Consider the following 25,778-nt stretch of genomic DNA (forward strand, 5'->3'; position numbering starts at 1 on the left):
AATACAAAGGGTAAATGCTGCTATTCAATGCTATGTGTGTAAATTCTAATGTTTACTTACTGGTAGTGTTGATGTTAAAAAACATGGTTTCATAGTTTTGCCTCTAGAGCACAGTTCAGGATCACTGAACTAAAGCACCTGAAATGTTTTAAACTGATGATTAAGATTCAGTGATATACCAATAATAGTTTTCTTTAGCCTTATTTTCCCATACCAGGATTTCTAGTTGTAGGCATCCTTAAATAAGGTTTCCTAGGACTGTAGTATTTTTAACAGTTAAATACCAGTTAAAGCTTGGTAGAGCTTTTACACCAGTAGTAAAACAAAACTAGTTGCTCTATAATAAGACAAAAACATTTAATCATTTATATTTTTTTAAATAATTTTAAAATCCTGGATCCCAAGAAGTCTTGGCTGGAACTTGTTTTTCTTCGTAACAAACAACAGCATCTCCCACTTTAAATTCTATCTTTTCTTCATCCAAACTAAGACCACAGTCCATTCCAGTTTTGACAACTGAAGTATCATCTTTATGGTGTTTCAGTGAGATTAACGAGCCTTTAGGGGAAAAAGAAAATACAGGGTTCATATAGTCAACAGATAAGTGTCCAGCAAGTGCTGGTGTCTGCTACAACAGCAGACTACAAGGAAAATTACACCGAGATTGTTACAGGTTTCACACTTCTTCCATGTTACATGATGGGGCTAAATACCAAGGAAAGGGAAGAAAGTTACGTGGTTGTAGTGATCTTCCTTTTTAAAGGTTAACACTGCAAGGGATGGGATGGTTCTCAGGACTTGGATGAGCTAAACCAGGGTGACGGTGCAGGCAAAGGTGGTTGGAGGATGGAAATAAGGAGACGGCTGGCAAGTGCTTCCCAGGTGGCCCTAGTGGTAAAGAACCTGCTTGCCTGGTGCAGGATACAAGACACGGGTTCAGTCCCTGGGTCTAGAAGATCCCCTGGAGAGGGGCATGGCAACCCACTCGAGTATTCTTGCTGAAAAGCTGGACAGAGCCTGGTGGGCCTTAGTCTGCAGGGCCACAAAGAGCCCGACACAAACTGAAGCAACTTAGCACACGCTGGAAAGGTAGTTTGGGGTCAATTTTTAGAACCTTAGAAAATCAGACTGGGGAACTAACAATCCTATGGGAATCACTGGGCCTGGAGGCCAGATAAGGAGTTAGCAAGAGGTGACCTGAGCTAAGGCTATACCTCAGATAGTAACCCACAATCAGGTTTTTAGTGACTGGATATGATAGAACAGTTTTATGTTGCTTACCCTTCCAAATAACATGTCCATTGCGGATTAACTTAAATTTTTTTTGCTTTTCTATCTGTCCCTTTTGGACTCTGCAGCCAGCCACAGGAACTTTTTTCTTCCCTTCTGTTATAAAGAAGGTAGCTAGTATAGAAGCCTCACCTTTAGGAAGAAGAGAACATTATACTGAAAACAAATTCTGACAAATACATAGTTTCTGACATTCCGCACAGCAAAAATTAAAGGCATGAGGAAAAAATACAAACTCTGGTAAAGAAGTCCTGATTTTCTCTGACTCCACCACTCTATTTTCCTGGCCAGTGTTAGAAATAAAAGCATAAAAATCCTTGGGTATTCTTGGAAATGTACTTACCAAAAGAAAGAACAAAAGAAACATGTTTACTGTTTTGGCTGAATAAAATGCAGTAGAAGATGCTAATAGCTGATTGTAAAATGAGCATAATTTCTGTCTACTTCATGAAAAGCTAGTTCTCAGTCATCCTTCAATAGTTTCTCAACTGGATCATATTAAGCTCACCTCTGGTAGATTATACACACTTAAGGTACTAAATCTCTGACTCCTCAATTTTTTTACTGACTGAAATTTGAAACATTCCAATACAACATGGTATCACACACTAGAATGTACTAGTTTTCTAGGGTTAGTGCTATTTGGTGTTCACTTACTCCTAGAAATCCTCATATGACTTTTCCAAATTGCTCTTAGCACAAGAACATAACAAATCTCTATGATCATGTTTAGCAGATCAGAATAAAATAAATCCGCATTGTGGACCAAAAATGCAAATACTGAGTCTCATCATGAGGAAACAAAGTACATTCAACAAAGTCACTGGCCTGTAGCACTTCAAAAATGTCAAGGTCAAAAAAGACAAGAACAGGGACTTCCCTGGTGGTCCAGTGGCTAAGACTCCCATGCTCCCAATGCCAGGGGCTCAGTATAATCCTTGGTCGGGGAGCTAGATCCTGCATGCTGCAACTAAGACCTGGTGCAGCCAAATAAGTATTTTTTTTAAAAAAACAATCTGTCATCCTGGATCAAGGGAAAAATAAAAGTACATTATAGAAATAATGAACATGGACTGTTAGAGTATTAATGTTCAGTTTCCTAATTTTTATATTCTGTGGTTTTATAAAAGAACATCCTTGTGTTTAGAAAATACAAATATTGGGTAGGCCAAAATGTTCATTGGTATTTTTACATACGAACTTTTGGTCAACCTGGTATTTAGGGGCAAATGAACACAATACCTCAAATTTACAATTAAGTAAGCCCAGAAAAAAAAAAAAACAAACTGTGTGTGTGTATGGAGGAAGGGGGTGGGCTAAAGCAAATGGGGCAAAATGTAAACAACTGGTAAACTGGAAGTGAGTTCCTTACACTTTTCCAGTAAATTTTCAGGAAACTTAAAACTATCATCAAAATTAAAAGTTAACCAAGAAAATCTGGATGTGGGGAGGAAAAAACGAGATGATTCAGTCCATCTTAAATAAATTTAGCCTTTAATCTGGCCAAAGGATATGTTAGAAAAAATAATTTTAAATGTTGAATTTTTAATGTGAGTTTTCTTATGGTGGATTTCTCTGCCAGTTGCAGGACACAATCAATGGCTCCTTCCACAACACTGTTAATAGCATTTATGCCTCCATCCAGTCTACTTTGTATTATAATGAGTTGTTTATGTCTAACTAGAGGAAACGTTCTTACTGCCTTACTGCCTTAATAGCCTCACAGCCAAAGCATAAAACCTTACAGAGGCCAGGTATTTATAATTCAGATCAAATTATGCTGAACCCTTATCTAGAGTAGTCATTTTTTCTAGAACACAGGATATGTGTTGGAACAGTGAACACATTTAAACAGTGAAATACATTTCCCCTTAAACTTTGCTTTCAAGTGTTACTCACAGCAGGTAAGGTATGAATGTTTAGAGTACCATTCAGTGAACACTCACCTACTGGGTGCTCTTCCACAATGCAGGGCAATCTGCTGCTCAGTTCTTCCTGCAAATCTTCAATGAGACGGTAAATGACTTTGTGAAGTTTAATTTTTACTCCCTTTTTTGCAGCCAACTGCTGGATAACATTGCCTGCATTCACATTGAAGCCGTATATAACACCTGGAAAGCACAAATAGAATAAAGTAGCACAAATATTGCATTAAACAGTCTTTCAAGCAAAAATTCAAATCTAAAGTTTTTGCTTCTATGTAAGTTAAAAGCAAGTAGGAGAGATAAATTCTGTAACATTTTCTCATGAAAGTCAGTTTTCAAATTAATAAAAATATTTTATAAATTCTGTTATGGCTTACTAAAAAAGGAAAATTTCTTTGATTTTTAAGTGTTCTTTATGATGTTTAATGTTCATTTAGGAAACATTTTAAGTGCCCAAAATGTGCAGGGTGATATGGTAAATGTTAATTTTTACACCAGGGAAATAAGAAAAAAAAATGATTATAGCTAAAATATTACATTATTTTAATAATTGTTATTAATTGCAATCTTATAGCCTACAACTTTTGTGGTTTGCTCTGAAGTATTCAGCTGACCAAAAGATGTTCAAAAACACATGACCCTTGAGCAACACAGGTGTTAGGGATGCTGATCCTCCAGACAGTTGAAAATTCAAGAGTAACTTATAGTTGGCCCTCCATATGTGATTCCTCCACATCCAAGGAGTAAGCCAACCTCAGATCTTGTAGTACTATAATACTTACTACTGAAAAAAATCCATGTGTAAGTGGACCCACAGTTCAAAACCATGCTGTTCAAGTATCAACTGTAGTTACTTAATTAGATAAGTTCGAGAGTTATTTAAGAAATGAAAGAAGTACCATGGAGCTGACCATTTTAACAAAGAACAAATGGGGGAAGCAAAAGCAAAACACTTTCCTTAAACAAGTGAAAAAATTAAAGCAAATGGCTTAGTCAGGAGAAAAACATAACCACCTTGAAAATCTTGTCATTAAGAAATCGTTCAACACACCACACTATCCACATTAACAGTACAGTCAGTGTCCATAAAGTACTCTGAAATGCCCAGCATTACGGAAGACAGCATCTCTGTGGTAGAGGTAACAACTAATTCTAATCAAGTTAGGTCATGAAGTACCTCCTTCCTAAATGATTCACTAATTCAATAAAATTAGTGCTTTGCCTAGCTGTTAAACCCAGTCAAAGTGACGGTCAAGCAGTGATGAGTCCCCGTTCTGTGTAACGTTAAGTTTGACTTATAAACAGTCCCCTTGCCTTCGAGGTATTTAAAGCTAAAAGGAGCTTTTGATCTAAGAAAAATATAATTTATAAAATTATAAGTGAACAAAAGTAGGCAGTCAAAAGCAAAAGACAAAAGAAAACACTGAATAGGCTAACTGCAGATAGGGGCATTCAAAAGTCTAAGTGAAAGAGAGAACCAAGCTTGGGTTTGGTTCAGGATCTGGGCAAGATGAGGTGGCAGTAACGGTACACTGGGAAAAAAAAATCAAGAAACACTACTGTGGCTTGAAATAGTTCCCCAAGATTTCAGTACAACAATGACAAGTGGGGCTGAGCCTGCAATACTGCACATCCTGTGCAGTATGCAATCGCTAGCTGGGACTAGACTGCCAACAGGAAGGGGAATGCAGATGGGGAGTAAATGTCAGGTGTCAGCAGCCCAGCAACAAAAGACAAAAGTGAAAGGTTCAGAGTGTCGTCTAGGGAACACAGTTAAATAGGAAATGGAAAACTTACCATGAAATGTTTCAGCAAGGTTGACATCATTTTCACTAATATCACCCACACCAAAATGTACCAATTCTAGTTCACACTCATGTGAAGCATCATAGGTATCCATAATGTTCAAAATGGCTTCAACAGAACCATCAACATCACCTAAATGCAGCAAAAGTTTAAAAGTATTGATGTTAGGAGTTAGGAATTAACAGACTCAAAAATTATAATAATCTATTTAAAGAAGTAATAAGAATGGCATTTATCACGGAATATATTCTTATTTAGGTTTAGCATGATAAACACCTTCTTAGCCGAACAAAGTATAATGAACCAGATATACATTTACAGCAAAACTCACAAGAAAATTGTTTAAAGAAATCTCCCCCAGTGGAGGTGGGCAAAAAGGGTAAAGAGGGTCAAAAGGTATAAAATTCTAGCTATAAAATAAATATGTAATGGGGATGTAATATACAGCATAGTGACTATAGTTAATAATACTGCATTGCTTATTTGAAAGCTGCTAACAGAGCAAATCTTAAAAGTGTTCAAGAAAAATTTTATAACTCTGTGTTAGTGAGAGATGCTAACTAGATTTACTATGGTAGTCATTTCACCATATATACAAATACTGAATCATTATGAAAATGTTACATGTCAATTATATCTCAACTTTTAAAAATTCCCTTCCAAAACACTGAAATCATTTCAGCTTACGGCCCAAATTAATGTGAGAATGACAAAATATGAAAAAATGACCAAAAAATGAGTTGTAAAGTAAAATCTTTTAAAAGTCACCTTTAACAATTATTGGAAGTACATTTGAATCTCTTTCTAGTTTTTCTTTCAGCTTTAAGGGTTGCTGCTGTCTTTTCTCTTTGTACTTTATATATGATCTCTCCTTCCAGTGCAAAGTGCCATACTTCTCGCGGTCTTTCCGATGTGCTTCTTGGTGTTCCTTTCGCTTTTCTTCTATTAATTTTAAATCCTCTTTATTTTTCTCCTGTTCTTGCTCATACTTTCTCCAGTCAACAACTTCACGTGCCCTTGGCTTTATAGGAGGAGAAAGGGAATTACTTAACAGAAACCAATAAATGCTGTTTTTTTCCTCCACTGTAAAATAAGTTTAACTCATATGCGAAATCACTAATTAAAACTTTAATATGGAGGCTGTGTGTAAATTTGAAATTATTTAAAAATCCAATCTCAAATTGCTAAAAATTCTACAGCCAAACTCTAAAATGACATCACTGGCCACTCACACATGTTATAGTACTGGATTATTTATTAACATTACTTATTTTGTATTGTAACATTATAAACTGATATTTTAAATCACTATATCATATTCTATGTTATAGGAATTAAGCTTAATATACCTCAGATTCTACTTCAAGAATTTCATCTCCTGCAGAAGGGAGGTCTCTCCAGCCTATGATTCCCACTGGCATGCTAGGATAGGCCTCATCGACTGCTCTGCCATTTTCATCAAACATTGAGCGTACTTTTGCCCAACTCTTCCCAGCAACCAGAATGGAGCCTTTTCTCAAAGTTCCTCTTTGAATTATAGCTGTAGTAACAGGACTAATATGAAAATAAAAGCATATTTTTTTAATGTCATAATCAGGATGTAATAGCACTTTCTCAAGTAAAGATACCTTTAAGAGATTACAAAATATTTATTAATATGAACAAACAAGGTTAATTCCACCACTTCTTAACTTCTCAAATAATTTTTCATACTATTTGCTGTTCAGTTGCTCATTCGTGTCCAACTCTTTTCGACCCCATGGATTGCAGCACGCCAGGCTTCCCCTTCCTTCACCATCTCCCAGTTTCCTCAAGCTCATGTCCACTGAGTCAGTGATGCCACCCAACCATCTCATCCTTGTCGTTCCCTTCTCCTCCTGCCTTCAATCTATTCAATTTTCATACTATAAAAACATTTTTCATAACTGTAACCTAAGTGTCCATTAATGGAAGAATCAATAAAGAACATGCAATATATACATATAATGCAGTATTATATAATCTTAAAAAAGAAAAAAAATCCTGTCACATGCTAGAATATGGATGAACCTCCTAAATGAACATTATACTAAGTGAAATAAGTTAGTCAAAAAGGACAATATTATATGATTCCACTCATACAAAGTATCTGAAGCACTGAAAATCACAGAAACACTACTGAAAGATGTTGCCAACAGGTGGGGGGAGGGAAAGGGGAAATTAACACTTTATGGGAATAGTTTGTTTTGCAAGATGAAAAAGTTCTAGAGATCTGTTGCACAACAATATGAATATACTTAAGACTACTGAACTGTATGTTTAAAAATAGTTAAGATGGTGATTTAATATTATGTATCTTTTACCACAATTTAAAAAAAGAAGAAAACACACAAAAAATATTTCTTGTAAGGTTATGGTGGTGAAGGGTGCAGATAGTTGAGTATTTTGACAAAATCCTAATCCTCTTTCTATAACTAATAGGTTAAGCAGTGAAAAGACCTCTTCTGCTAATAAGGAGGGAAATTAAAGATAAGAACACTATTCCAACAATCTTACCATATATTAATGGGTAAGGACATAAAGGATTTAGAAACCCAAAAATGCAACAATTGCTATTTCATTCTAATTTATGTTAGCCTATAAGATTTTACCAATTCAGCTAAATCAGTGGGGAAAAAAACAAAAATCAAACAAACTGAACTACTAAGTCACCTAAACAGGACTATTAAATGTATACACATAGTTGCTATGGTCTCTTGATAACTGCATGTTGGGTTCTGTGTGCCAGTGCAATAAAAAACTTTTTTTTTAAATAAAAAACTTTTAAAAACAAATGCTTTGAAAATACTGTTCATGTGTTAACAATAATATGTAATACATATAATATATGGTTATATAATCAGGTCACAAAAACAATGAAATAAAATTATTAGAAAATATGCATTTTAACAGACCTACCCTCTTCCTTTGTCTGTGAAAGATTCTATTACTGTTCCTTCAACTGCACCAGTAGGGTCTGCTTTCAATTCCAACATTTCTGCAAGAGCAATAGTTGCCTCTGCCAAACCCATCATGTTTTCACCCTTAAAAACAAACAAAAAAAGAGTTGTTAATATACATTAATAAATATTATCGGTAAATGTAAATACCAGGATTAGAAAGTCAAACAACCCTTGACAGCAATACTTTCCTCTTTAAGCATAAAAAACAGGAAATAACCTATAAGAAGGATGGAAGGGAGGGAGGGAGGAAAGGAAGGAAGAAAAGAGAGAAGCAAGAAAAATCTGACCCTGGGACAGATCTTGCAAGGAACAGTGCCTGTATTATTTTTCAAAGAATAGGTACTAGTGCTTGTCAATACCCTTTTATAAACATATGCTTCTTTCACCCTCATTCCTTAATGTGTTTCTATAGATGAGTTTTTTTCCCCTCACTTTCTTTACAATGCTACTTTACATTTGAAGTTCTAGCCAATTAAATAAGCTTTCACTGATTTCATTTTGATCACTCAAGAATTCAATGAAATACTACTATTCTCATTAAATAAATGAGGAGACAAAGCACTGACTAGACCCAGGCTATAAGCTACACTCTAACTACTCAGCTGTGCAATCTTGGAAAATCACTTCACCTCTCTGCATTCGTTGTTGTTGTTCAGTCATGCATTCGTGTCCAATTCTTTGTGACCCTATGGACTGCAGCCCACCAGGCTCCTCTGTCCATGGGATACTCCAGGCAAGAACACTGGAGTGGGTGTACATTTCCTCCTCCACTCTCTGAATTTCCTTTCCTCAACTGTAAACTGAAGGAGCTAGATTAGATGACTCTTTCACCTTTAATGATCTCTGTTTATTGTGCTTTCTAAGGCTCCAAGATCACGTAGCTGATTAACTCGTGATGCAACTGGAATTGATGAGCAAGAGAGTTTTCCATTGTCCATGTTAGCTGAGACTGCTCACAGTTGTTACAAAGTATAAAACAATAGAGACAACCTTAACAAAACTAACTAAACACTCTGCTTACCCATCTACTTAATCCCTAGTATTTATTTCAATTTACAAAATACTGCTCTGAAAAGCAGAGTTGGGGTTGTTTCTTTGCATGTAAAGTCCCCGATTCCTTCTTGGAAAAGAAGGCCTCATCTTACTTCCCTGCTACTCTCTTACCTCTACTCCCCAGGAATCATATCTGCCATGCCTTCAAATTTATGTAAGCAGAATCACATCTATCTATGCACTCATCTGATGGTATCTAGGCAGAAAAAGCAGTCATGTCTTCAAATGTTCTACTCTTGCCATCCAGTTTTCAGAGTGTAGTAAAAATCAAGGTACAATAGAAAGATAAAAAAGTAAGGTGGCATATTATGAGTTTCAGAAAAAAAGAGGCAGAGTTTTATTATTAATGGAGGCAAAACTTCTAATCATCTTGGAGGAACAAATTTAGGAAAAGTAAAGATAAAATGAGACTTAATTGGAGGAAGGTGGCCAAATAAAGTAAAATTTCTCTAGTGAATGATCAGAAGGAAAAAAAGTCCATATTATGAGTAAACCATGGAATATGGTCAGAATGAACAAAAATGAAATTGTTATTTAGTAAGCTACCTGCAGAGGACAAGAGAATTGGAAAGTGCTGTCACAAAACAGGTAATGAGTTTCTTTGGTGTTTTTTATCCAGAAAAGAATAACTGGTAATTTAATGGGCTTCCCTGGTGGCTCATTGGTAAAGTATCTGCCTGCCAATGCAGGAGACAGGGGTTCGATATCTGATCAGGAAGATCTCACACGCCAAGAAGCAACTAAACCCACGCGTCCTAACTACTGAACCTGTGCTCCAGAGCCCGGGAACAGCAACTAGAGAAGTCACTGCAGTGAGAAGCCTTCACATCGCAACTAGAGAGCAACCTCCGCTTGCCAAAACTAGAGAAAGGCATGAGCAGCAACGAAGACCCAGCGCAGCAAAAATACAATAAACAGGTAAATAAAACTATTTTAAAAAGAATAGGTAATGAAAAGAAAATGGAATTCATCACAAATAACACTGTAAAACTTATAGTAATTTAAGTTTCACAGAAGCATTGGGTCAATCAATAACAGAAAGAACCCAAATGTTACAACACCGTATTAGTAAAAAGTTTTATTTGTTTAAATCTGTCTTAGGTGCCCTAAGACCTATTCTACAGCTTTTCACTTAAAAACAGGCACTTTTTACTACCAACCAAATTTCATTTCTGCTTAAAATAGTCTTTAGCCTACTATTATCCTATCTATCCCTACGACATTTATTACTTATCCTCCTCATTCTAAGTATCTCATAGTAAGTAAAGCACAGTTTAAACCTGATTCTCCTGGACTGGTGACTGACCTTTCTGAGACTAATTTCTAATCTGCCAAACCAGGATAAAGATACCAGCTTTGCTGAGTACTGAGAGAATTTTTAAATGGGGACAGAAATTCTGTGGGTCAAAATGTTCTGGAGCTACAAGGCACCCTGTGCCTTTCATGCAGCACTCTTATCTGAACACACCTGTACTTACCGTGAGTGCAGAGACGTGCACTGCTTGAACGTCGCCTCCATAATCCTCACACACCACATCATAGGCTAGCAGTTCTTTCTTCACTTTCTCAGGATCCGCCTCAGCTTTGTCACATTTGTTTATGGCAAGGACAATAGGAACTGAAAGAAACAGGGTTAAGAGTGCAAATGATGGCACTTCAACTCCAGGTATTCACAACAAAACGCAAAATTTTCTGGCTTTCTCTTAACTCAGTGACTGTGTTTATCTAACAAAAGACCCACTTTAGACCCACCCTACCCTACTTTCTACACATGGAGGATTCCAGATAAGAGATGTCAAAACAGCAAGTATAAGATTCTGAATTAAGACTAGACAATTATGATGATTAAAAAACAAAACCACAACAGTGTTGAGGGCAGAGAAAGGCCTATCCTTAACCTGAAAGCAGGATCAGAAACTATACTAAAGATAATTTCCAGAAAAAAAGATCAAGAGAAGACTCTAATTCAACTCTAATACCACTAGATCACCCTTTCATTGGTCACCATCTTGTGTAACTCAATGAAGCTATGCAGGGCCACCCAAGATGGACAGGTCACAGTGGAGTGTGCCGACAAAACATGGTCCACTGGAGGAGGGAATGGAAAACCACTGCAGTATTCTTGCCTAGAGAACCCCATGAACAGTATGAAAAGGCAAAAGGATATGACACCGAAAGTGCGCTCCCAGAACAGAAGGTGCCCAATGTGCTACTGAGGAAGAGCGGAGGACAATTACTCCAGAAAGAATGAAGCGGCTGGGCCAGAGCAGAAATAACTCTCAGTTATGGATGTGTCTGGCGATAAAAGTAAAATCTGATGCTGTAAAGAACAGTACTGCATAGGAACCTGGAATGTTAGGTCCATGAATCAAGGTAAATTGGAGGTGGTCAAGCAGGAGATGGTAAGAGTAAACACTGGTGTCTGAGGAATCAGTGAACTAAAATGGACGGGAATGAACAATTTAATTCAGATGACCATTAAATCTACTACTGTGGGCAAGAAGCCCATAGAAGAAATGGAGTAGCCCTCATAATCAACAAGAATCTGAAATGCAGTACTTGGGTGCAATCTCAAAAATGACAGAATGATCTTGTTTTATTTCTGAGGCAAACCAGTCAACATCACAGTAATCCAAATCTAGGCCCCAACCACCTATGCCAAAAGAGCTGAAGTTGAGCAGTTCTATGAAGACCTACAAGATCTCCTAGAACTAACACCAAAAAAAGGTGTCTTATTTATCATAAAAATTGTAATGCAAAAGTAGGCTGTCAACAGACACCTGGAGTAACAGGCAAGTTTGGCCTTGGAGTACAAAATGAACCAGGGGAAAGGCTAACAGAATTCTAACAAAAGAATGCACTGGTTATAACAAACATTCTTTTTCAACAACACTAGAGACGTCTTTACATACAGACATCAGTAAATGGTCAGTACGGAAATCAGACTGATGACATTCTTTGTAGATGAAGACAGAGAAGCTTTAAACAGTCAGCAAAACAAGACCTGGACCTGACTGTGGCTCAGATCATCAGCTCCTCAGAGCAAAATTCAGACTTAAACTAAAGAAAGCAGGGAAAACCACTAGGCCAGTCAAGTAAAACCTAAATCAAATCTTCTGTGAATATATAGTGGAGGTAATGAATAGATTCAAGGGATTAGATCTAGTAACGAGAGTGCCTGAAGAACTATGGACAAAGGTTTGCAATACTGTACAGGAGGCAGTGAACAAAACCATTCCAAAGGAAAAGAAATGCAAGGAGGCAAAGTGATTGTCTGAGGAGGCATTACAAATAGTTGAGGAAATAAGCAAAAAGCGAGAGAGAAAGGGAAAGGTACACCCAATTAAATGCACAGTTTCAAAAAATAACAAGGATAGACAAAGGGCTTCTTCAGTGAACAATGCAAAGAAACAAGAGGAAAACAAGAGAAGGGGAAAGACTAGAGATCTCTTCAAGAAAATTGGAAATATCAAAGGAACATTTCATCCAAGATGGGTATAAGAAAGGACAGAAATGGTAAAGACCTAATAGAAGCAGAAGAGATCAAGAAGAGATGGCAAGAATACACAGAACTGTACAAAAGTTCTTAATGAACTGGATAACCAAGATGGTGTGGTCACTCACCCAGAGCCAGACATTCTGGAGTGTGAAGTCAAGTGGGCCTTAGGAAGCACTGCTGCCAATAAAGCTAGTGGAGGTGATGGAATTTCAGCAAAGCCATTTCAAATCCTAAAGATGATGCTATTAAGGTGCTGCACTCAAAATGTTAGCAAATTTGGAAAACCCAGCAATAGCCACACAACTGGAAAAGGTCAATGTTCATCCCAGTTCCCAAGAAGGGCAGCACCAAAGAATGTTCAAACCATCGGACAATTGTACACATCTCCCATGCTGGTAAGGTTATGCTCGAAACCCTTCAAGCTATGTTTCAGCAGTATGTGAACCAAGAACTTCCAGATGTTCAAGGTGGGTTTAGAAAAGGCAGAGGAACCAGAGATCAAATTACCAACATTTGCTGGATCATAGAAAGCAAGGGAATTCCAGAAAAACATCTACCTTTGTTTCATTGACTATGCTAAAGCCTCTGACAGTGTGGATCACAACAAACTATGGAAAACTCTTAAGGAGATGGGAATAACAGACCACCTTACCTATCTCTGGAGAAGGAAATGGCAAGCCACTCCAGTATTCTTGCCTGGAGAAGTCCATGGACAGGAGACTGGTGGGCTACAGTCCATGGGGTCACAAAGAATAGGACATGACTGAGTGACTAACACACACTTGACCTGTCTTCTGAGAAAACTGTATGCGGGTCAGGGAGCAACCGTTAGAACCTTATTTGGAACAACTGACTGGTTCAAAATTGAGAAAGAAGTATATGGCTGTATATTGCCACCCTGTTTATTTAACTTGTATGCAGAGTACATCATGAGAAATGCCGAGCTGGATGAGTTACAAGCTGGAATCAAGATTGCTAGAAGTATCAACAGCCTCAGACATGCAGATGATACCATCCTAATGGCAGAAAGTGAAGATGTCTTAATGAAGTTGAAAGAAGCAAGTGAAAAAGCTGGTTTAAAACTCAACATTCAAAAAACTAAAATAATGTCATCCAGTCCCATCACTTCATGGCAAATAGAAAGGGGAAAATGTGGATGCAGTGAGATTTCCTCTTCGTAGGCTCTAAAGTCACTGCAGATGGTGACTGCAGCTATGAAGTTAGAAAATGATTGCTTCTTGGCAGGAAAGCTATCACAAACCTACACAGTGTATTAAAAAGTAAAGATAGCACTTTACCAACAGAGCTCTGTATAGTCAAGACAATGGTCTTTCCAGTGGTCATGTATGGATGTGAGAGTCGGACCATAAAGACAGCAGAGTGCCGAAGAACTGACGCTTTTGAACTGTGCTGCTGGAGAAGACTCTTGAGAGTCCCTTGGACAGCAAGGAGATCCAACCAGTCAATCCTAAAGGAAATCAACCCTGAATACTCACTGGAAGGACTAATGCTGAAGCTGAAGCTCCAATACTTTGGCCAACTGATACAAACGGCCAACTCATTGGAAAAGACCCTGATGCTAGGGAAGACTGAAGACAGAAGAGGGCGACAGAGGATGAGATGGTTGGATGGCATCACTGATTCAAGGGACATGAACTTGGACAAACTCTGGGAAATGGTGAGGAACAGGGAGTCCTGGCATGCTAGTCTATGGGGTCGCAAAGAGTTGAATACAACTTGGCAAACAACCACCACCACCACGAGATCATCTGCCTCTTCTTTTCAGAAGCTTTGAACTCACTGTTAAAACCCAGCATCTCACCAAGGGCTAAGTGTCATTACTGTAAACTTCCTTTTAGGATTTACAGCAACTCCTTCTTCATGCACTTAGCTCAGAGACTGACACATATAATAGAGTCTCAATAAACATGTACTTAATGAATGAATCAAATAATCTTATCATCTACTTGTCATTACCAAACATACTCTCTCAGAGAACTCACACAAAATACAGATAATTCTCTAGTTAGGTTTCACCAAGTCTACAATGTTCTCAGGTATCAAAGGAACAGATATTGAAATCAGACACAAAAGAGCTATGCAATCCACAACCTACTTTAGGAAAAAGTACATTCTATATCGACAAGCTGTTACTTAACAGACACCAAGAGAACAGGTACAGGAAGCCTGGTATAAGGAGTTTATCTTGTCTCAACCAACTGCTTTGTTACAGGATCCCTGACAGATTTCTCACTCATATTTGTTATATTCCTTAGGATCATTAAGAACATAGCCCATTCCACAAAGGCAACTTTGAGAAATTAAAAATTAAAGAGAGGAACACAGAAGCCAGAAGACTGGATTCCAAACACAGACATGCTGCAAATTAACTGTAATTGGGGGACATTCCTACTACTGTCTAGGTCTTAGTTTTCCTGTTTATGAGATTAAAAAAAAAAAAACACTGGACTAGATCAAAGAACTGTCAACCTTTCTTTTTTAACTTGCCAACAAACCTAAGGGAACATGACGTACTCCGTCAGTTACATTTTCTCAAGACAACAGTATTTTCTCAGTGAGTGTAAGGTCATATCAGAAAAAGAATGAATGTACAAAATATACGTGTAGTGTTTACCATTACAATTTTTTTTTATTTATTATAAATGTAAAGACAGACAGGAAGTGGCCTGATTCCAGCATCCCAGGCTTCCAGCAAGAGGTGCTGCTGCTGCTGCTGCGTCGCTTCAGTCGTGTCCGACTCTGTGCGACCCCGCAGACGGCAGCGCACCAGGCTCCCCTGTCCCTGGGATTCTCCAGGCAACAATACTGGAGTGGGCTGCCATTTCCTTCTCCACATTACAATTTTTAAATGGAGAAAAAGCAAGAGAAAAAAAAGAAGTTAGCCAAGTGATTTCCGAAAGTTTCAATTTTATACCTTTGACCAAATAAAAACTTATTTAAAGGAGATGAAGGAAAAGTCTCTTTTTAGAGAAGAATTCTAGATAATAAACGAATAAGGAGTAACAATTAGAATATCACTGCTTTGGAACTCCTAATGAATTTAGGCAATGGGTACATAGGGGTTCATTATTCTAGGCTTATTTTTTACATCTGTTTTAAATTTCATTGATAAAAATGTTTTCAAGTCATTTGAAACTGTTAAAATTGTTACACCATGCCAAGTAAACAGTAGAGCAAGGACTATATCTGTGGTCACAAGTCCCAAGTTGAATCCTGCTACACTCTTCTTAGTAGATAATGTCTTTAGCAAACAATTCAACTTTCTTTGAGCTTTACCTGTTAAACAGGTATAATAATCCTGGGGTTCCCAGGAAAATTAAATGAGCAACATGTAAAAACAGTAACTCTATTTAGTAGATCCTTTAAAGAAAAAAGCAACTTCCTTCTTGATACATGGAAGTCAGCCACACAGTACCGTGAGCATCTTTGGCATGCTGAATGGATTCCACAGTTTGTTTCATCACTCCATCATCTGCAGCTACCACCAATATAACAATGTCAGTGACCCGAGCGCCTCTGGCTCGCATTGCTGAAAAAGCAGCATGTCCTGGAGTATCAAGAAAGGTTATCTTTTCCCCAGAGGGCAAAGAGACTGTAGAAACAGAAATACAAGATCACTAAGGACTCAAACAAGAACACACATCACCTTATCAACACAATTAATAATTCTTCAAAATAATTTTATTCTTTCCATTAATCTGAATTAGAACAATATAGATCATCAATCCACAATGAAGTGATAACATACCAGTGAGACCTTTACAGTTTCTTTTTATGTAATCATTTCAAACTAAAATTTTTCCTATTTCTAGACTATAATATAAACGTACAACAGTATACATATAAATGTATATATTATAATAAAATACCAATTGAAATCTAGAGGAAAAAGCAGACTGATAGTTGTATAGGCAGCCACTCCCACATTAGCAAACACCAGCTGCACAACTGCTGTGAGCAACAAATGCAATTTAGTACACAGTTAGAAGCTCAGGATTTGAGTCCAATAGCGTGGGGTTTAAATCCTGGCTTTGCCACTTACTAGCTGTGTACTTTGAAGCAAGTAGCTTAACCTAAACAAGTCTCAGCCTCTTTACATGTATATAGGACTACTAATACCTACCTCATGATGCTGCTGTGAAGATAAAAAAGATAAAGCATACAACGTTCTCAGAATAGAGATGGGCACATGCTAGGTGTTCAGCAAATGACAGCTGTTATTTAATTACGAATGGTAACACTATCACAACCTAGTATTGAAGAGTCTTAGGCTCACTGAACCAAACTAAGAATGGGCTAGAATAAAAAAGGTATAATTTTGTCTTAAACTACATACAAAATAACCTTTACCAGCCACCTGCTTTACATTTGATCTAATGGCTTTAAGCTTTAACCTTTCTTTTACTTTAAATTTGTATACTCATACTATGACACCTGGTTTAAGAAAATAATATGTGGGGTTCCCAAGCACATTGTAAGGTGATTTGTGTTCATACCAAGAAAGGCACCAATGTGCTGAGTGATGCCTCCAGCTTCCATTGCTGCCACTTGAGTTTTTCGCAGTTTGTCAAGTAACGTCGTTTTCCCATGATCAACATGGCCCATTATAGTAACAACTGGGGACCTTGGGATTAATAAAGCTGGATCTGCCTGGGGCCTACAATTAACAGCAAAGGAGTTTCATTTCTTAAATATCAGAAACACTTTATAGCCTATGAACTGATCTGCAGTTACCTCTGTGCACTACCTTTAACAACAAAACCCAAAATTCAGCTCTGATTAGATATGACTATTTTCCTCTTCTATGCATACCAGTGACTTACGATGATATATACAATGACTGCCCACTGCTGTTGGCATCTTAATAACAATGAGCAGAACTGAATGAAATTTTAAAATTTAGGATCAGTATACACAAATCAGCAAACTAAGAAAAATAACCCTTAGAGGTTTATAATAACCTGAAAATACACTTTTTGATGCTTTAAGTACTTTGAAGAAAAGTTTAACATATACTCACAGATCATTTTAATTGCAAAAGAAATTTTAAGTCAAATCTTTCCATTAAAAAGTATCAGGGGAAAAAAAAAACAAAAAACCAATGTTGTCTCCTTCCCCCAATTTACACAATAAAATTTTACCTTTTTACAGCATCTTTATTTTCCCTGACTTTGTCTTGTTTTAATTTGCTCCACTTTAACTTCATTCCTGACTTCTTTATCACTTCTTTGATCCAGACTTCATCTAAATGTGAGTGTGTTTCTAGTGAATCTATGTCAATAGCAGTGTTCATTAAAGATTCATATACAGAGTCTAGGTGAAACAAGATAAAACCTTTTAGGATCATGAATTAAACACAACTAAAAAAAAAAAAATCCCAGATGCTGCAACTAAAGATCCTGCATGCCATAACCAAGACCTGGAGCAGCCAAATAAATAATTTTTTTTTTAAACTGCACTGTTACTACACTGTATTGTAATTGTTATTGTATTCTATAGTCATGACTACAAATATTTTTTTGCCTGCACTACACTACAAATATTGTCAAAATGAGTGCAAGAAGAAAATTTGAGAATTACAGGTAAACAAAGGGAAAGTAAATGAATAGAAACACAGTCTCAGTCCAAAAACATCCTTTGGATTTATTCTAATAGCCCACAAGACTTCTGAGAAAGTTTCATTCAAATTTAAAAAAAATCTTTCCCACTTTTATTAAAACAAAATCTTGGAGAACTATATTTGCCAAAGAGCCAAGAAACTAATTAGGAACTGTCACCTAAAGTGAAAAATATTGAAATTACTTAACATCTTTTTAAACCACCAGTCTAATTTTCATCCTTAAATACCTCAATCTCACTGCAAATAAAATACCAGGTATTCCATATTTATAGGAAAATGTTTCCCTACTTTTCATTATAAAATTATCTGGCTCACCTATGTCTTTTTCCATTGCTCTGGCCAACTCCTCAACAGTCATTCCAAGCCACACCTCCACCTCCTTTTTAGATTTTGTTGAAGGTAATGGAGATTTCTGTGATCTTTTTTCCTATTAAATATTCAGAATGCATAAATAAGGAAGAAAAAACTTTGAGATTTATTCTGGTATATATACCACAGTCATGGCTCCTATTTCTACCAACTCTCCCATAAGTAGTTAAACCTCAAGACTAAAATTTAAAATCTTGCATTCTTAATTCACTGTTATATACTGATATAAGTCATCACATTCATCAATATTACCACACAACTAACTAGAACCTCCCTTCCTCACAAAGACTTATTGCCTGGAGTAAAGCATTAAGGCATAAAGATTTCATAAATGACAAAATACTCAAAATGGACTTCTACTCATCAGTCTAGGAACTTTCATCTCAGACCAAATAACAGAGAAATCTCTAAGTACCTTCTTTGTCACCAGAAGCCTACGTTGAGATAATGCAGTCCTAATGAGTGCATCTGTCTGCCAGGGCCGGGTGTACAGCTGAGCTGTCTGCGCTGCATAAGCAGCTGAAAACACAGGCCTCCACTGTGCCAACATTCTTCTCTGACACAGGCTGTGCAGCTGCCTACAGATAGTGTGAAATCGTAGCAAGTTCTCCAACTTCAGTACCTTCCGGTTCATGTTTCTCCTAGGAAACAAAGTTTTAAAAAATATTGTGGTCAATATTGAAATCAAGTTGCTGCTGCTGCTGCCAAGTCGCTTGAGTCGTGTCCGACTCTGTGCAACCCCATAGACGGCAGCCCACCAGGCTCCCCTGTCCCTGGGATTCTCCAGGCAAGAACACTGGAGTGGGTTGCCATTTCCTTCTCCAGAAATCAAGTTAGGAAACATTAATAGGATATGTACCGCATGAAAAGTGTAGCTAGTGTTTCAACAATGAGTAAAACTGGGTTTCCACCGTGAGAGAGCTCACAGTCCAGTCACAGAGATGGGATGTCATACCAAGTATTCTCTAGATATTAACTATTACTGTTGTTAATGTTCCTACGATTCTGACATACAATACCTTATAAGGGCTCTTTTTTCTTGAAACATCAACTGACCAAATCACAACTAGAGTGATATTTAACACAAATTTGAACTCATCAACTCTTTGCTAAACATCCTTTGTGGCAGCTAGAAGGGGATTATCCCTAGTTTAATATACAACTTCAAAACATGCTATATAAGGCTCATTATCTGTCTTCTGTCAATCTCTCACTTCATCTCTTACAATCTTATAGTTCCCTCATGCCTACCTCCCATATTTTTGTTGCTCTGTCCCACATATAATCTCTGATGGTCGTCATCTAATCTTTGAGCCTTTGCATATGCTTCCTCTACTTGGAAGTGTCTTTCAACCCTAACATTTGCCCTTTTTCCACAGCTTTTTCCCAAAAAAGGATGTAAGAGTGGGAAGAAGGCACCCAATAAATACCCATTGAATAACATTTTTTGATTACTCTTGTTTTAAGATTTATTTATTTCTGCCTGTGCTGGCCTTAGTTGCTGCTCATGGGCTGTCTCTAGCTGTAGTGAGTGGGGGCTACTCTCTAGTTGAGGTGCACAGGCTTCTCATTGTTGATAGGTTCTCTTATTGCAGAGCACAGCCTCTAGGCACAAGGGTTTCAGTAGCTGCACCACGTGAGATCTATAGTTGTGACTAGAGAGCTCTAGAACACTGGCCCAGTAGTTGTAATGCATGGGCCTAGCTGCTCCTTGGCATGTGGAATCTTCCCGGACCTGGGATCAAACCTGTGTCTCCTGCAGTGGCAGTAGGATTCTTAACCACAAAACCAACAAGGAAGCCCCTGAATATTACTCTTCAGAAGAAAGAAGAGTTTATTGAGAAACTCACAATAGAACTCAACAGGATAGCTCAGAACTCAGTAGTAGAGTCTTTTCCTCCTTGAGTCTTCTATCTCTTCTGATCACAAGACTGCAGTTCTACAGCTTTGCTTTTCAGTGTTTAAAGGAAGGAGCAACTAAAAGAACACAAGAAGTACTACTTTTCTCCTTGGCAAACATTTCCTTAGCACCATCTTCAAGGGACTGCATTTGAGGTTGTTGATTCAAAGTTTAATAAGCCACAGTTACTTCCTTTGGAGTTCACCATCTCTAAAATGTTCCAGTATAATGATTCTTAAAACACCTCAAGAATGGCACATTTAAACAATCTTATTTGGGTACATTTCCCTGAAGGATGAAGTAGAGTCCTCAGGAAGCAGAGAATTCCTTGCGGGGGAGGGATTCTTTTTTTAATGCGTTTAAAACCAGATTTAACAAGGACACGAACTAATGCAGTGGTAGGAAAAGTCCTTCATGGAGATTAACCAAAGCACAGATATTTCACTGAGGCAGATATTCGAAAAAACACATGGGGAGGGGGGCAATAAACCAAATACCCAAACTGGAAGGAAAACTTGCCACTTATTCCAAGCCTCTCGTTTTATACAAAAGGAAAATGGAGTCCAGAGAGCTCAAAAAGCCTTCTCCAAAGTTATACTGCTAGTTACTGACAGTCAGGATTAGAACCCAGGCTTTCTGACTCCCAACTCCGGTGTTCCTTTGCCACTAGGATATTCTTATTATGGAACCTGAAAAAAAAAAAAGATGTTGGAAATAATGTAGTTGCGTTGGTTCAAACATCTGAGTGAAACAATTGAAAACCTTGGAAGTTATGTGTAAGGTAAAAAGAAGTCACTATACAAGAATGACAGATCTAAGTTAGCTTCACCTGGAACCCGAGTCCAATAAGCCTTGAATATAGCGGAGGCGGGGGACGCGGGACCACCTGCCGCGGGGCTCAGGGAAAGGAAGCAGCCCGCTGCTTCCGGCTGGATAACTCCGTCATCATGCCTAAAGCAGGAGCACGTACGGATTAGGTGCATCATGGAAATGCTCCTGAATGTGCAATGTTTATCATCTGTGCCGCTGACACTTTAGGACAAAGAATACAATACACACCACCCAGGAAGACCCGGCTAAGGGACCCACCCCCTGGCCCCTCACCTAGCTCCTACCTAGGACCCAGGACTTCAGGATTCTGACGGGGGCGGACATCACCTTCCGGACCGACAGGACAATCAGCCAGTCCGTCCCCGAAACGGTCCCTCTCCGGCTTCCGTTGCCGCCGGAAGCGGCTCTACCCGGAATTCGGAAGTCCTTACTTCGGAACAGGAGCTGTAACCTTTGTTGACGCTGTACTCGTGTTGCTGTGCGTGGATGAATAATCGCTTTTACAGATCCCTTCCCTTCCTAGAAAGTAAATTACTGCTGCTCTGGGGCCGTGAGTGGCCTCCATGCATAAGCTCAAGGGAAAGTTAAATGGGGAAATGTGGGAGAAATAAGTCCCTAAAACACATACTTCCAAAAAGGGAGAAATGCAAGGGAACGCAGTGATAGTAGTGATGAGGGAGGAGCGCTTTCTCTTTTAAAAGTCGCCTCCTGTGGGTGGCATTTGAAGTAGTAAAGCTCGAGTGGGTTCCAATCCCAGCTCATTCCCAGTTGTCTATTCAGGGACCTTATGTAAACTCCCTGTGCTGCAGTTGTGCAATATGGTAATAATACTGCAGTGGGTAGCCATCCATTCCCTCCTTAAAGGGATCTTTCTGACCCAGAGATCGAACCTGGGTCTCCTGCATTGCAGACAGATTCTTTACCGACTAAGCCACCAGGGAAGCCCTGGTTATGGTAGTGGTTTTGTCCCTGAGTCGTGTCCAACTCTTGCAACCCCACGGACTGTAGCCTGCCAGGCTCCTCTGAAATAATAGTAGCTGCTTAATAGGATAGCAGTAGCAGCAAAGTTCATAAAGTAGCTGGTTCATAAGGGTTTGCTGTTGTTATTATTAGCGTCCTCCCAGAACATTTCCACATCTTGATTGGACGTTGTCTTCTGGCTTGTCACCTTGCCCTCAACCGCCACTATTCTCAGGAGTCTTAAGTATTGTTTTATTTCTGTCCTCAAGGTCTAACACTACCCTAGGCTAATGAAGAGTTTCTTACTGTTATCTGCTTTCTCCCTCCCTAGTGTGGACTCCTAACTCATGCCCCATCCCCTTTTTTCATGTTTGTCTCCCCAGTGTCACCACAAAGATGTGTAGGCAGTGTTGCTGAATGATTGGAAACCTCTGTCCAGGAAATCTTTTTAATGAACCTAACACTCTTGAAAACTACTGAAGTTTCAACTGAAATGGAAAACTACTGAAGCGTTTCAGTTTGCTATCATTTTACTTACTTTTCACACTCACTGAATTTCTGTGAGAAATTCTTTGCTCTCTCTGCTTTGCCAAATAGTTAAGAAGCAGAAATTGATTGTAGACCATCAAAGTAATGGTCATACCATTCTCCCCAATATTAAAGTGAAAATAACCAATACATTTCTGATCATGAAGATACACATACTAATGTGGAAAATTCAAGCAATACACCAAAACATAGAAAGTGGAGGGAGCAAGGAAGGAAGTAAGGAAGGAAATAGAATGAGGGCAGTTAAATAGGCACCAACTTGAAAAAGTCAAAGCTGGAAACTTCTGAACAACAAAATAATGGAGTGTTAGATAATAATTCAAAATAACAAATGAGGGACAGGGAGAAATCCTCCTTATAGAATAATTACACATAATAAATGTTTATTAACTTCTACTCTGAGTTAAAGCTGAGTCCCCACCTCCAATCCCTTGGGTGTGGACTGGACTTAATGACTTGCTTCCAAAGAACAGAAATATGGAAAGGGAAAAATAGTACCTTCATAACGGAGAAATCTGGCAGACACCACCTTAACCAACCTATCAAGGAAAACACCAGTAATGTCATGTTGACATCAATAACCCCCTGAAATGATGTGATAAGGACATTACATCTCTGTAATATTTGCCCCCAAAACCCACAACCCTATTACAATCATGGGGGAAACATCAGACAACCCAAATTAAAGAGCATTCTACAAAATATCTGAGCAGAAAATTTCAAAGTTGTCAAGGTCATGAAAAACAACAAAAGACAAGGAAACTACCACAGATCTGAAGAATAAGGAAACATGATGACTGAATACAATGTGGGATCCTGTATAGAGTCCAGGAACACAAAAGCACACTAGTGGAAAAACTTGTGAAATCTAAATAAAATCTGTAGTTTAGTTAATTGTAATACCCCAGTGTTAACTGCTTAATTCTCACAAACTTATCACAATAATATGTTAACATTAGAGGAAACTGAGTGAAGGACATTCAGGAACTACCTACTATCTTTGCAAATTAAAATTTATTTGAAAAAACAATTTTGAAAAATTTTCGGTTGTGACACTCAACTTGCGGGATCTTAGCTTCCAAGCCACGGATCAAACCCAATGCCCCTGCAGTGAAAGCTGAGTCCCAACCACTGGATCACCAGGGAGTTCCCTAAAAAGAATTCTTTATAAATTTTTCCCTGTTTGTAAAATAATTCAGTCACCTGCATTTATCAGATGCTACCCTCTCCTGGGCTTCCCTGGTGGCTCAATGGCAAAGAATCCACCTGCCAATGCAGCAGCCATGGGTTTGATCCCTGGGTTGGGAAGATCCCCTGGAGAAGGAAATGGCAACCCACTCCAGTATTCTTGCCTGGAAAATCCCATGAACAGAGGACCCTGGCAGGCTACAGTCCATGGGGTCACAAAAAGTTGGACACGACTTAGCGACTACACCCCTCTCCCAGCATCATGACATTTAATATTCAAGTTCTCTGACTAGACATCTAGCTCAAGTTCATGTTGATAATTTTAATGTCTCATGTTCTTTCCAATGTAAATTTGAGACTGTATTTGCTTTAAGAACAAGAGACCATGCAAAGGATAGCATTTCTTTTCTATTTAATACAATGCTGACATGTATGTTTGACAAATAAATATGCATGAACTTGGGTCAAGATAGTTTCTAAACAGTGATATAAGGTTCTTTTACCATAGACAGATTTAACTCAATTTTATAATAAAGATCTTTGGTTGTAAGACTTGTTTGGAGCAGGATACCTAGTCATCACACCACAAGTAGACTGTAATTAGGGCTTCCCCGCTGGTTCAGACAGTAAAGAATCTGTCTGCAATGCAGAAGACCTGGGTTCGATTCCCTGGAGAAGGGTATTGCAATCTATCCCAGTATTCTTGCCTGGAAAAATCTCATGAACAGAGGAGCCTGGCGGGCTACAGCCCATGGGGTTGCCAAGAGTCAGACATCACTGAGTGACTAAGCACAGCACACAGCACAGACTATAATTAAGAGAACATTAGTGTAGACCAGGAGAGATGATAGTAGTTTAGGTTAGAGTGATGGAAGAGGTTAGAGTAGGATTTAAGAAACTGAATTATGATGGACTGTCAGTGGGGTGGGGGGAGGGCTTCACACCTTGCCTAACTGATGGATGGCAGTTCATTTCTAAAGAGATTTCCAGGTCAGAACACCCTCCTTGCCTAGACAATGTGCTGGATGGCATTATCATTTCCTCTTTGAGTTTCTCTTTTGTAGCTGTCATGCAGACCTTATTCTTGGTTAATTGTTTCCTTACTTTTGTACATGACTCATATTTCTTTTGGAGAAGGCAATGGCACCCCACTCCAGTACTCTTGCCTAGAAAATCCTATGGATGGAGGAGCCTGGAAGGCTGCGGTCCATGGGGTTGCTGAGGGTCAGACTCGACTGAGCGACTTCACTTACACATTGGAGAAGGAAATGGCAACCCACTCCAGTGTTCTTGCCTGGAGAATCCCAGGGACGGGGGAGCCTGGTGGGCTACCGAATATGGGGTTGCAAAGAGTTGGATACGACTGAAGTGACTTGGCAGCAGCAACAGCATATTTTTTTTAAAAAACTTTATTTTGTATTGGGGTATAGCCGATTAACAAACAATGTTATGATAATTTCAGGCGAAAGGTAAAGGGACTCAGACATACATATACATGTACCCATTATCACCCAAACTCCCCTCACCTAGGCTGCCACACAACACCCAGCAGAGTTCCCTGTGCTATACAGTAGGTCCTTATTGGTTATCCATTTTAAACACAGCAGTGTGTACATGTCCATTCCAAACTCCCCGACTGGGGCAACAGTTTTGGTAACAATTGGAAGCTTAATCTAAACTAAATGAAACTCTAGTGGAATTTCAGGCCTCATTCAAGGTGGAGAGTGAGGGTTTTGCAGGGTAGTGGAAAACACCCCACCAAGAGGCAGCAAAAATGCCTCTGGAA

At 38.5% G+C, this 25,778-nt stretch overlaps 1 protein-coding gene across 8 annotated transcripts; it reads right to left on the reverse strand.

Annotated features, from left to right (window-relative positions):
* Window positions 1-332: 332 nt before the first annotated feature.
* MTIF2 (mitochondrial translational initiation factor 2) lies at window positions 333-21,682 on the reverse strand. Of its 8 annotated transcripts, XM_070478399.1 has the most exons (16): window positions 21,580-21,679; window positions 21,294-21,415; window positions 20,415-21,153; window positions 18,980-19,205; window positions 18,511-18,622; window positions 17,717-17,888; window positions 17,072-17,232; window positions 15,991-16,167; window positions 10,534-10,673; window positions 7,959-8,083; window positions 6,371-6,575; window positions 5,790-6,042; window positions 5,013-5,153; window positions 3,237-3,401; window positions 1,282-1,422; window positions 333-558 (listed from the first exon to the last, which is right to left on the reverse strand). In XM_070478399.1, exons 4-16 carry the CDS (start codon window positions 19,196-19,198, stop codon window positions 386-388), a joined length of 2,184 nt encoding a protein of 727 aa, XP_070334500.1. In that variant the 5' UTR covers window positions 19,199-19,205; window positions 20,415-21,153; window positions 21,294-21,415; window positions 21,580-21,679; the 3' UTR covers window positions 333-385. The 8 variants fall into 8 exon arrangements, with proteins under 8 accessions (XP_070334500.1, XP_070334503.1, XP_070334497.1 ...); XM_070478402.1 differs by lacking the exon at window positions 21,294-21,415 and having other exon boundaries at window positions 20,984-21,153; window positions 21,580-21,681; XM_070478396.1 differs by lacking the exon at window positions 21,294-21,415 and having other exon boundaries at window positions 21,580-21,681.
* Window positions 21,683-25,778: the final 4,096 nt, after the last annotated feature.

This window comes from Odocoileus virginianus, chromosome 2 (assembly GCF_023699985.2).
Source record: "Odocoileus virginianus isolate 20LAN1187 ecotype Illinois chromosome 2, Ovbor_1.2, whole genome shotgun sequence".
NCBI lineage: Eukaryota > Metazoa > Chordata > Mammalia > Artiodactyla > Cervidae > Odocoileus > Odocoileus virginianus.